The 13207-nt window shown below is 31.4% G+C and overlaps 2 protein-coding genes across 2 annotated transcripts; one reads left to right on the forward strand and one right to left on the reverse strand.

Moving 5' to 3' along the window:
- Nucleotides 1-505: 505 nt before the first annotated feature.
- On the forward strand, nucleotides 506-2201 carry LOC107963457 (desmethyl-deoxy-podophyllotoxin synthase). The gene is made up of 2 exons (XM_016899970.2): nucleotides 506-1441; nucleotides 1518-2201. The coding sequence occupies exons 1-2, from the start codon at nucleotides 542-544 to the stop codon at nucleotides 2142-2144; spliced, it is 1527 nt and encodes a 508-aa protein (XP_016755459.1). The 5' UTR covers nucleotides 506-541; the 3' UTR covers nucleotides 2145-2201.
- A 2792-nt stretch (nucleotides 2202-4993) lies between these two features.
- Nucleotides 4994-9195, reverse strand: LOC107963127 (probable terpene synthase 9). Its single transcript, XM_041085146.1, has 7 exons — nucleotides 9114-9195; nucleotides 8767-9013; nucleotides 8196-8574; nucleotides 6448-6666; nucleotides 6079-6217; nucleotides 5623-5889; nucleotides 4994-5500 (listed from the first exon to the last, which is right to left on the reverse strand). Exons 1-7 carry the CDS (start codon nucleotides 9192-9194, stop codon nucleotides 5216-5218), a joined length of 1617 nt encoding a protein of 538 aa, XP_040941080.1. The 5' UTR covers nucleotide 9195; the 3' UTR covers nucleotides 4994-5215.
- Between the last annotated feature and the right edge of the window lie 4012 nt (nucleotides 9196-13207).

Below are 13207 nucleotides of genomic sequence, written 5' to 3' on the forward strand. Positions count from 1 at the left end.
AGGTTTCTATAGCGGCTTTTTACGCACTTATCAAAATGCCACAAATTATTTAGCGGCGCTTGTAGGGCTAAAAATATGCCGCTAAAAACCAATTTTGTTATAGTGTATTAGGAAAATATTATAAATCTTTCCTATTCCTACGTGGCTACTGCTATAAACACTCTTACGGTCTATAAATAAAATTGAAAGGATTACCTTATTTTTGTCAAAGTGCAGTCATAGCATAAAATATTATTTGATATAAATATTCAAAATCAAAAACAAATTAGTAACATTAAATAATACAAACAATACTTTAAAGAAAATACAAAATTAAAATAAATTACACTCCTTTAAATGTCATGTATTTCAAAAATAATGAAAAAAGAATTAAAACTTTTCTAGTATAACAAGCCACGTGCCAGCAATTTCCTTATGCATCGTTTCCACGTTGAATAAAAGAATGTAATAAATTTCGGACTCCATTCTATTTTCTTACATAGTTCCGCCTGAAATTCCAGTGTTCCAAGGTAAATTTCTCCATTACTCCCCCACTGCTCCAATGGAAAACCAGCTCCCCTCCTTTCTATTCCTTTTCGCCTCTCTCATCTTCATTTTCATGGTTTTGAGGACACGGCAGAACTCCAAATATAATCAACTTGCATCAAAGCTACCACCAGGTCCTCTCAAACTGCCTCTCATTGGGAGCTTGCACCTTTTTATCGGCACTCAACCTCATCACTGCCTTGCCCGTTTGGCTCACAAGTATGGTTCCCTCATGCTTCTTCAACTTGGGGAAGTTCCAACTGTCATCATTTCTTCAGCCGAATGTGCTAAAGAAGTGATGAAAACCCATGACTCCATTTTTTCTGAGAGGCCTTATCTCTATGCTGCCGAGACGATAACTTACAACTTCCAAGACATCGTGTTTGCCCATGGTGATTACAGGAAACAAATACGCAAAATTTGTGTGCTGGAGCTCTTAAGTCAGAAACGAGTTCAGTCCTTTAGACCAATCAGGGAAGAAGAGATCTCTAATTTGGTAAAAGCCATCAAATCTAAAGCAGGGGTAGCTATCAACCTCAAGAACTTGTTGTACTCTTTATCACTTAACATACTCTCAAGAGCAGCCTTTGGTGGGAGATTCAAACAGCAAGATGCATTCAAGAAACTCCTTCCGGACATTGTAGAGTTGTTTGGAGGTCTCAGTATTGTTGATGTCTATCCTTCCCTCAAATTGCTTCGTTTGATCCTCGGTATGAGGCCTAAACACAAGAGACTCCATAGAGAAGCGGATGAAATTCTTGAAAACGTCATTCAACAACATAGAGCTGCAAAACTAAGAACAGATATGGAGCAGGAAAACGAAATAGACGATCTTGTCCAAGTCCTCCTGGATATTCAGGATCGTGGAGGTGATGAAATTCCCTTAGCAACCTCTGGCATCAAAGCAACTCTCATGGTTAGTGTTAATCAATTTCTTTTTCTTTTTCAGTAGTTATTTAGATGTTTGATTAAAGTTGATAATCCTATTTCAGGATCTGTTCCTTGCGGGGGGTGAAACCACATCTTCGATTGTAGAATGGGCAATGTCAGAACTGTTAAGAAATCCTCATGTAATGCAAAAGGCGCAAGCAGAGGTGAGGCAAGTCTTTTCTGGTAGAAAAGATGTTAATGAATCAGGCATTGTTGAATTGAAGTACCTCAATCCAGTTATCAAAGAGACACTAAGATTGCACCCACCAGCTCCATTGCTTCTTCCAAGAGAATGCCAAGAGAGGTGTGAGATGATGGGATGTGAGATACCAGCCAAAAGTAGGGTCATAGTTAACGCATGGGCAATTGGAAGAAACCATAACTACTGGAATGAAGCAGACAAGTTTGATCCAGAAAGATTTTTGGAAAGTTCAATTAGCTACAAAGGGACAGATTTTGAACTAATTCCTTTTGGTGCTGGAAAGAGGATATGTCCCGGGATGTCTTTTGGCCTTGCCAATGTTGAGCTGATACTCGCAAATCTGCTTTACCATTTTGATTGGAAGCTCCCTAATGGAATCAATCCGCAAGATCTTGATATGGCTGAGGTTTTCGGTGCTTCTTTAAGAAGAAAACATGATCTGTGTCTAGTTCCAATTCCTTACCAGTTTGGGGAATCAGAAGAATAATAATTTCTACCTACTTCAGTAATAAATAAATGAACAAAATGTACTTCTGAGGTTCATTTCACATTTACTTCACATGCACCTTTTGGGTTTAAAAACTCTTCTTTACTGTATTTATTAAAAAACAAAAATAGAGATAATAACAACATTTGGGCTAGTTCATCAGATATTACGAAAAAAGAAGAAGAGAAATTATGTTGTTTTTTAAGGGAGAAAGGAAAACGTTTCTTACAAAGAATGTTTTCAATCACTTCAATTGAAAATATGTTTTATAAGATATGTTTTCACTGAAAATTAACAAATTAATTTTTTTGGTCAAATAGTTAAATGTTAATTAGCACTTTTATTCTTGAGTCTTAGGTTAGATTTCTCTCTTACTCATATTTATATTTTTTTATTTCATATTGTTTTAAGTTTTTTTAATTAATATTTTTGACACATTAACTCTTTTGGTCATATGGTTAGATAATTGTAATTTCATTCTTAAGTCTTAAGTTTGATTCATCTTAATTTTAATTTTAATTTTTAATTTTATATTTTTTTAAGTTTTTATTTTTATTTTTAATATAATTAATAAATATATTGTTTTTATGTTTTTTTTAAATTCATCTCTCTTTTATTTATAAAAATCAAATAATAAATATGTAATTATTTTTTAAAGTTATTAAATAATTCTTTAAATATATATTTATTTATATATAATATTTATATGTCAAATATTTATTTTCTCCATGTATATTGTGAGAGTATGGTGATTTCTAATATTGTAAAATTAAATAATTATTTCAAATATGTAAAATATTTCACACATTATTGTTTTTTCATCTATATTGTAGGTATGATATTTCAAATATTTTTATATGTGAAATATTTCAAAAATCATTATGTTTATTATAGGTGAAAATTTTCAAATAATTATTTCAAATACACATAAGAGGAATCAAACTTAGGACTGAAGAATAAAATTATAATTATCTAACCATCTAATCAAAAGAACTAATGTGTCAAAAATATTAATTAAAAATTAAAAAAAATTTAAAACAACATGAAATAAAAAATATAAATGTGAGTAGGAGAGGAATCAAATCCGAGACTCAAGGATAAATATACTAACACATCTAACCATTTGACCAAAAGAACTAGTTTATCAATTTTCATTGAAAATGCGTCCTGTATAATACGTTTTTAGCTGACATGACTAAAAGTGTGCCTTACAAGAGGCATTTTCACTATCCAAAGTGAAAACATACCCCATAAAACGTGTTTTCTTTTTTCTCTATAAAAATAATATAAATCGATAAATTAAAAAAAAAACAACTAACTAACGTTTCTCAATTTTTATTTTTTTCATCCTATAAACATTTGCTTTATTATTATTTATAAAGCTCAGCATACAACTGAAAAAACCTTATAGGACTAAGACGAGTATGGTAGGGAAAAAGAGTCATTTTGTATAATATTCGCTATTTTTGAATCTACTTTCTGACGCGATAGAAGATTGGGACCTCTCTTTTCGTTAAAACCGTAATTTGATAAAATAGGGAGAGGAGAAATATTCTGCCCAGTTCAAGGCTTGGAGGGCCATAAATAAATTTAATATGTTTAGAGTTCAAAATGAAATTTTAATATTTTTACAATTTTTAAAACGGTTCTAAAGTAATTTTACTATTTTTTTTTGGAAAGAGGGGACACGGCCGATGCCCCTTTCTCAATATAATGTCAATTTTTTTTATTAAATTTTAATTGAAGTTATAATTTATTTTATATATTAAGGTAGGAGGTGTTGATATCAATTACGAGCTTAGCTTGGTCGAATAATTCTTGGGTGAACAAATCATCAATTTTGCGATGATGGAGAGACGTTGTTGTCATTTTGGTACTCTCTCTAAGGGACTTGTATAAGACCCTTAAACTTTAAACCCAATTCTAAAAGTAGATTTTTATTTTTTATATTCGGTATTCTTTTTAGATTTAATTAGATTTAAGGGCTAAGCACTAATTAAAAAATATAATGGTTTAGGGTTTAGGGTTTAAATTTTATCTTATCTAATTCTACCATCCTAGATTTAATTGCCTTTTAAAACTCATAATTTAGACCATTTTATAAATTAGTCCTTATTTCAAATTTGAAAGTCCTTTGAATATGATTTTCAAAAATTGTTTTAATTTTCAAAATGTCATAGACAAAAACATTTTCAAATACCATGCTAACGAAATTCCCGAACTCATTAGAGTTAAAATCTCCATTTTACCTTTGAAACTTTTAAGCCCAATTTTGAGGTGTGATACATTTTATTATGTAAGTAATTTCTTTTTCCATTTTGATGTTATTAGTGTTATGAAAGTTGTTAGAAATTATTTTGACTAGTATTAGTTGTTAGATTTGTCGAATGTTGAAAGTAAAATTATAAGCGTTTTTTATTCAATATTATATTATTATTGTTATTATCAATTGTTGAATATATTATATGAATGTAGTAAGGAAGTTGTGTTATTATTTTGGCTTGTCCTTGTAATATATGTTAGCGTTAATTTAATATTTCTTGGAACTTTTATTATTAAAAATTATTGAAATTATTATTTATACTTTATAAAATGATTGATTGAGTTGATTTTAACAATCAACTTGAAATTATTAAAATACTTTTAATTTAAAGTGTAGCTAATATTATTATAAGGGTATTTTTCATATTTCATACTTTTATATAATATTTCAAATAAAACAATTGAAAAATATTATTTAAAAATTGAACACAAGACTAACAAATTCAAATAGAAATCTCTTGCACTTCAACCATAATAATTTATTGCTAGGATTTTATAAATATTTTTTTAATATAAAATATTTTATTCACTCATATTGTGATCTATTTATTAAGAATAGTTCACCAAAGAGACTTGCCACTCAACAACAAACCAAATGACTTGCAATAATAGAAAACTAAAACACACCACACTCTAATATAAATCCCATTTAACTTGCAAAGCACTCCCTTAAAGGACACAACTAGATGCAACCATAGAAAACAATCTAATGAAAAGAGGGTATCTGTAAGTACAAACAAACATCCAACCTAAACGCCGTTGAACAATAAAGAGTTCTGACAATCTTTATTTGCCTTGCTTTGAATGCCAAACCAATCACCAAATTGATACATTCCATGAACACATCTTACCATTGCCAATGCAGCTTCGGCGAAGCCAGTCGGAAGAGAAGAATGAGCAACCGACTTGTTAAGTTTTTTCCATAAATCACTTATTAAGTCTTTTATGTGATCTCGTGCTTCTTCCTCAGACACTCCTTCTTGTATCATGTAGCATTGGATTGAATTTATTGCCTCCCCTCTTTCCATCTCGACCTTCAAAATGGTCCAATAATTTCATGTTAGAAAATAAAATTTTTATTTCATTTTACTTTTCGTACAAAGAATCATATCTTATTCATTTGAATGTACAAAAAGCTTTATTTATCGTTGTGTACCTCGGAAGTGCTTAAATCATCCAAAAGTCTGGTAATTAAGGAAGGCAAATAAAATAAGTCAGAGCTGGACCACTGCTCGAATAATTGCAATTCACATTGATTGAGTGAATTGGAATCCTCAAGCATTGCAAGAAATATGTAGGCCAAACCAACAGGAATGCCAATTGAGATCCATGCATTTTTCAAATATTCATCCAATGTTGTTGGCATGTATTCTCCATAATACCATTCTGCTTCTACATGCAACGATTGCACATAACACATCCACTGCAATAACATATATTTAATTATGTAAGTAATTAACAAGAAAAAGAAAGATTCATACTCATAATTAGAATTACTCTTAACAAGAATAATAATTAATTATCTAATTTTAAAGACATATGGATCACAAATTAATATGATAATTAGTGATTGGCAGCTTGTATTTTCTTGGTTAGCATATTGAATACGTACCTGATCCTTGATATAGGGTAAGATATCGAGGCCAAGAGTATTTAATGCATCCTCAAGCATTTCATTCACATGGTTGTACATGCCCTTATAGCACACCTTCATATACTCTGGGAGTTCCACTATAGCCTCAAGATCCCACCTGAAAGTAATTTAGTTTTTATGTTTTCTTTTAATTGGACTAATGTCACGGAGTTAAGCTATTATTATAAATATATTTTATAATTTTAATTTTTAGATTTTATTTAACTACATTAGTGTCACTGAGTTTAACAACACTATATTATTACAAGGCTTAAAATAATATTTATATGGATATATAAATATAAGTTACTTTTAGGAGCAGCAACAAAGTAATGATAGATAAGTTACCTTTTCACAGCAGTTGTGTACTTATGAAGCTCATCCTTTGATCCATAAATGTCATATACATCATCTAACATTGTCACTAAGCTTGCATATTTTGTCATGTTTCTCCTGCATTTGGAAAACTTTGGGTCAGGAACACTCCCCATTGCCCAAAAATAACTCTCAACCATCCGATCTCTTGCAAATGGCAGCTTGTCCTTCATCTTCAACCCCTTCCACCACCTGCCCATCATTTCCAATTTTTTTTGGTAAAAGAAAATTCATAATAAGAAGATAAAAAACAGAAGTTGCGGATATTGAGATATTTAACCAAGATATCAACGTTAATATGAAATAGCTATATATGGCTAGAGGTGTTTATGGGCCGGGTCGGGTTCGATTAAAAAATTATGCTTATTTATTGGGTTCGGGTTGGGCCGGGCCCAAAAATGGGCCTAAAATTTTACCCAAGCCCGAACTAGATAAAAATACTAAAACTCGGGCTCAGCCTGGCCCGTCTGTATTAATTTTTTATATTATTTTTAAATATATATAATACATCAAAAATACTAAAAACATCAAAATAAATATTTCCCAACAAATTAAATTTCTTTTTAAAAAATATGTTGACTTAAATAACACTAAGATAAATGCAACTTACAAGCAAATACCACTAAAATAATAAAAAAATTAACAAATACCTTAAAATAATAAGAAAATTAACAATAAAATAAGTTTTATACAATATCCAAACAATAACAACAAAATAGTAGTAACATAATGTAAAATGATAGAAAATAGGGAGAAAACAACAAGAAAATAACATTCAAAAATAAAAAAAATACAGATTTTTTTTGTCTTTTAGTGAATTCGGCCGGGCCTGGACTAAAAATACCTTACCCGAAGCCTGACCTATTTTTTAAACGAGCCTTATTTTTTTATCCAAGCCTATTTTTCGGGCCTATATTTTTACCCAAATCTTCCCACATTTTGGGCGGGCCTTCAGGCCAGGCCGGATAGCCCGACCCATAAACACCTCTATATATGGCCTATCAGAGAGGATATCTTGTCAATTTTTCGTTTTTTTAAAACTATGACACGTCAAATTTTAAAATGGATAAAATAAATAAAATATAAAGCAACATTATATTTATTCTGTTTTTAAAAGGTAAAATAACTGCATTTGGACAATTAAGAAGAAAAACAAACCACCCAAATTCTACTAGCAGCCTTAATAATTTAATTATTAATAATTGTACTTATATTTTTAAATTTAAAAACTAAAAAAATAGGTTTAATTAGAAGAATATAAAGATTTAATTAATTTAAAATTATTCCTAGATTATTATTTTAAATTTTAATTTATTTTTAATGATGCATTTAAAATCACACTTTTAACTTATATATATATTAATTGGGTTCATACTCAATCCCACATGAAAAATTGGAGAAACTATTTTATTTTTTCAATTTGAAAGTTACTATATGATATTGATTTGAATATTAATGATTAGAACATTCACTCACATGGTGATTTAGTATTCATACTCATGTTTATTCGAATAATTTTTTTTAAAATAAAATAAAATAAAATGTTTTATTTTTAAATAACATATCTAAAGAGGTTGATGCATTATAGGTTGATTAAGATTTGATAACTAATTGAATTAGGAAAAATTATGAACTGGGGACTAATTCTAGTATCTACGAAAATGATTGCCATTTTGACTGTGTGTTCTAGAGTTTTTTCTAAGATGGTGTAGGAGAATTACTCTGCGAGCTCCTTTAGCTCCTGGAGGTAAACTGACTGCAAAAGATTGAAGTCCAACTTAGCAAGTTCCAACAAAGCTAACTTCTTATTTTCATCTCTTTGGTAGATATTGATGAAGTTTCGAGCCTCCATTCTAGGCAACCTCCAATGTAATGGAACTTCAAGTGATTCTTTGATTTGTTGGGCTAAATCCTTCTCCAACTCCAACTTGTCCAATGCCAATTTTAGCTGTTTAGTGCTAAAGGCCTTGGCCTCATCAAGAACATCTTCTTCATGCACCCCAAGGTGTGAAGCTTCATACAAGCTCAACAGCCCTGCTGCATCTTCACTTAAGCACTCCTTGAACTTCCCATCGCTGTTCATGAACTTATTAAACACATCTGTTTGATTTTTTTTCCCACCATAATCAGCACGTTACGTATTAGTACAATTATAATTACATAAATAATAAATTAAAAATAATGTTGTTCATGAAAGTGATTCTCTTATTTTTCTTCTTTTTATGACGTTATGTTGAGCATCGGTACCATTTCATAGATAATTAGAGAATTTAATTTAAAGTTAGTATAAACCTGAACCGACAGAGAAACCATAGTGACGCAGAAGGCGGAATTGCAAGGCCACTGTAAACAGATCAGTTGGAGTATTGGGATCAAGATGAGTAAGAAACTCCTTGATCTCTTTCTTAAAGTGTTTGGCTACATCTAGTCGTTGCATTTTGTTGATCATATCTAATTTTTCTTCAGGCCGAGTTGGTGATTTAAACAAAAGCTGAGTAGCATGTTTCAGCTCCTCTAGACGATGTCCATCACTCTCATACTGCATGTAAAAGCAGCCAAAGAAAAACATGATGACATTAATTAGCCAACAAATTGAATAGAAGTTGAGCTAAGGTTTATGCTGCAGACAAGACACTGACCGTGCACAGAGGGGTAAAGGATTGGATGAGTTCAGGGTCCCAAACAGTTGGAAGGTATCCGCCCGATCGTCGTTCACTCATTTGCATTATATAATTTGATCCCAAACCTGTTCTCCAGTATATAACAATATGTGACCTCTAGTATTAGGGGGTATTTATATACAATTAAATAGCTGACCAAAACAATACATTGATAAACTATCAAAATAGTTACTTTTGCTTATCTTAGGTTGTATTTAAGTCACGTTATTGTGTTGCAACATTTAGTCATTGAGTGTTAATTGCTGTTAACAATGTAACAGTAAGTTGACTTAGCACGTTAAATCATCATTTCAAACAAAAATTTTAGATTAAATTATACAATTGATCTCTATCTTTTTTTCGTTTTGAGTAATTTAATTTTTTTCTTTTATGTTCTTTGAACTTTACTCTTTTTTTTTCTTTACATTCTCTTCTCCTCCCTTAATTTTCCTTCTTTCTACATTTCATTTAACATAGTTTTTCAATATTTTCCATTTGTTAAAACTAGTTCGTATACTTTTACTTTTTTAAACAATTTAAATTTTTTTCTTTTTATTTCTTTACCTTTCCTTCCTTCTTCCCCTTTATTTTCATCTCTTCTCATATTCTTCACTGCAAAAATATAATATTTGTCCACAAAATAAATCAAGTTATTGTTTATTTCACATGACTCTTAAATTGAATTTCAGTCAAAGCCGAATATGAATCATTCTTAATCAAATCTTAGTTTGAATATAACCTCATTTAAAAACTAAAGTGAGATCTAACTAATGAATATAAAAATCATACCCTTAATCAAATCTAAACATAAATTGAATTCTTTATATTCAAAACATTTTCTGATGACCCCTTTTTGAGACTATATTTTTCCAAGCTTTATTTCACCATCTTATTTACCTTGCTGGTTTGTCTCATTAAAGATAGCCACGCAAGCATATGGATAGATTTTCAACTAGCTTTGGCGGAATTGAAGGCAATTGGCCAAGAAGGCGAGTTCTCACCCTGATTCCTTCATTTCGCGTCAAATCCAAAATCAACTTACTGTATTTTCCTGACATCTACTCCCTTATGACCTAGCTTGTGCATATACCATTTTTAGAGGAAAACCCATTTACTAATATTACCATATGTGGCTTTCGAATATAAGATTTGATTGATAGTTTAAGCACCACTCTTTTTTTTGTAGAATTGTACTTGTAAAATAGTCTCACTAGACTTTCCTTCTTCAAGATAGTTCGCATAGATATTCCCAGCAACAGATAGTCCTTAGCAGACTATCTCCTCATTAGATCATATAAGGCAAAATTCCCTTTTATAAGATAGTCCTTAGTGGACTTTCCAACACTAGATAGTCCTAGTGGACATCATCTTTTGTTAGTCCTTAGCGGATTTTACGAAATAGATGGTCCTTAGAAGACATTCCACATAAGGTAGCCCTTGGTGAACATTCCACATACGAAAGTCTGGCAAACTTTCTTTTTCTGGTGACTTCTTTGCCAAGAACATTTAGAAATAGAGTCTAGACAAACGCCTCACTTTCTCATAACCAATGTTGGCTTGTTTGCTACCTCTAGCAGACTCTTAATGGAAGATACATATTAAAACATTCTCTACCTGAGCCATTTGCCAGGTTTGGGTATTAGATGCCATATTAACCCAAAAGACTTAACAAATTTTTTTTTCTAGTTTAAGTTACATACATAACAACTCGTAATAAAACTTTAAAGCTTCATTTCCATCAGTCAATTACAAGATTTCTGGAGGAGGATTAAAAAATGTAAAGAGGCAATTAAAACATTGAGGCAGAGCCTCTATGAGAGCCCTTCTATAAACATGCACAGCTGTCACATTTCGCCTAACCCCTAGAAAGTCTGGTTTGGTCCCTCCTGATTTTTGAATCTTTAAATAATCTGTATTCAAGAAGAAAACTTATAAGTTCAGGAGAACTTAATGAGATCTGCATATGGAATTTTAAGAAAACATGAAATGTTCAGCTCAAAATTAAACTCCCTTATATAACCACATTCATTATTTCTGGTGGCAACTACCCAAGATTTCTACATCTGCCATCTTCACTAGTTTTCATTGTTCTCACTACCAGAAGTACTAAAGCTCACTAACAACACCAAGACCCTTTTCCTGTCAGTCTATTTCCAAAGGAGACTTCTTAAGACATGCAACTCCTACCTTTAAAATCTTAATAAGATTTCTGTCATTTTCCATGGTTATGTTTGACCTCAGCTTTTCATTATCCCTAACGAATCTTTTTGCCCCCTTCTATTGGGCTTTTTTGAGCTTGCAATATATGACAACGTCCTGCTGTAGTCTAGTCTATACCTATTTAAATCATGTGGGAGCCGTAGCTTCCCTAGCGGATTAATATTGGCATAATGCAAAAAATATCCCTTAACGTTTAACTGTTTGGTCACATTAACCCTTTTATGGTCTTTTGAAGCAGTTTAACACCTAATTTTTTTTTCAAACTGGTTTATTTTTAACGGACATGCTGACATAGCCATTAGTTGACTAATTATCAACACTAATCGCTGATGTGGCGGTCCAAATGTAATTAAATGCTGATGTAGTATTATTTTATCTTATATATCACGTCAACAAATGCTTTTAAAATTATTAAAAAATAAATAAATTTCCCTATTCCATCACGTCCCAACTCTAACCCCAATCCTATTCTTCTTTATCTTTTATCGCCGATCACCTAAAGAAAATGAACAACGAATCCTCTATTGTGCTTCTTCTCAATTCCTTCCTCTTCCTCTTCCTCTTCATTTTCAACTTTTATCTTTATCCACCCTCCATTTCACCCCCCAAATCTTAACTATTTATTACCATGAACCCTCAAAACACTTACCCCTCTGTTGGTGGCGACCGGGAAGATTGTTGGAGTGAAAGAGTCACTGCTACGCTTATCAAGGTATGGGGTGATCGTTTTCAAGACTTAACGGAGGTAAAATCCATTAAAATGACTGGCAAGAAGTCATTGACACCATTAACTCCCGTAAAAACAGAAACTGACATCCAATGCAAGAACTAGATAAACACATTGAAGAAAAAATATAAGGTTGAAATAACTAAACCATCACCTCGATTTATTGTGAATGTAAGGCGATTTTTCCATCTTGAATTTCCCTAGTGTGGATGGAATGTGTTTTAACATTAATTAAGGAGACAGGTCTTTGCAAGATTAAGAATTTAGACTTTTTTTGTACAAAATTTTGAGGGTTTTTGAAGAATCTTTTGGTTTCTTCAAAGGATCGGTTTTGTTTTTATTAGTGGCTAATGGTTTGGGGTTTTATAGTTTAAAGCTCTTTCAATGGCTTCTAGAATGAAATAAAAGATATCAAGATTTGATTTTTGTGCTGCAACAACAAAAAAAAAGGTAAAGTTTTAGAGAGATGAATAAGAATAAGAAGAAGAAAGTAATGAAATTAATGAAATGGGTTGATTTAATTATTCATTTGACTTGGTTAAAAATGGGAACTAGTTGCTGAATTTTTGTTCAATTTCAACTGCTACTAATTTTGGTAAGGAATTTGATTGGTTCCCACTTTTCATATCATGTATCCCTAAATCTTCTATAGTTCTATTTATCCTTTTAGTTAGAATTAAGCCTGTTTGAGAAATATTACACTCAAACCTAAAACAAAATTGCAGGTAAAGTCAACAGAGAGTCATCGATCGTTTCCAAGGTTTCTTTCATCCTTGTATTTGCGGCTCTTGTTTTTACTTTGGTTGCCTTACCGATTGTTGTTCAGGCACAATCCTCTACTCCCTTCCCTACCCAATGAGCGACAATTTATTCTTTCCCTCTCTTTGCTTCTCTTTAGAAACAATGGATAAGAAGAAATGACAATATGATTATTTTAAAATCATTTTAATAATTTTAAAAGCATTTGCTGATGTGGCATATAAGACAAAATAGTATCATGTCAGCATTTAATTACATTTGGATCGCCATGTCAGCAGTTAGTGTTGACTGTTAGTAAACTAACGACCATGTCAGCATGTTCGTTAAAAATAAACCAATTTTACAAAAAAAGTTAAGTGTTAAAAGA

The sequence above is a fragment of the Gossypium hirsutum genome, chromosome A13, assembly GCF_007990345.1.
Source record: "Gossypium hirsutum isolate 1008001.06 chromosome A13, Gossypium_hirsutum_v2.1, whole genome shotgun sequence".
NCBI lineage: Eukaryota > Viridiplantae > Streptophyta > Magnoliopsida > Malvales > Malvaceae > Gossypium > Gossypium hirsutum.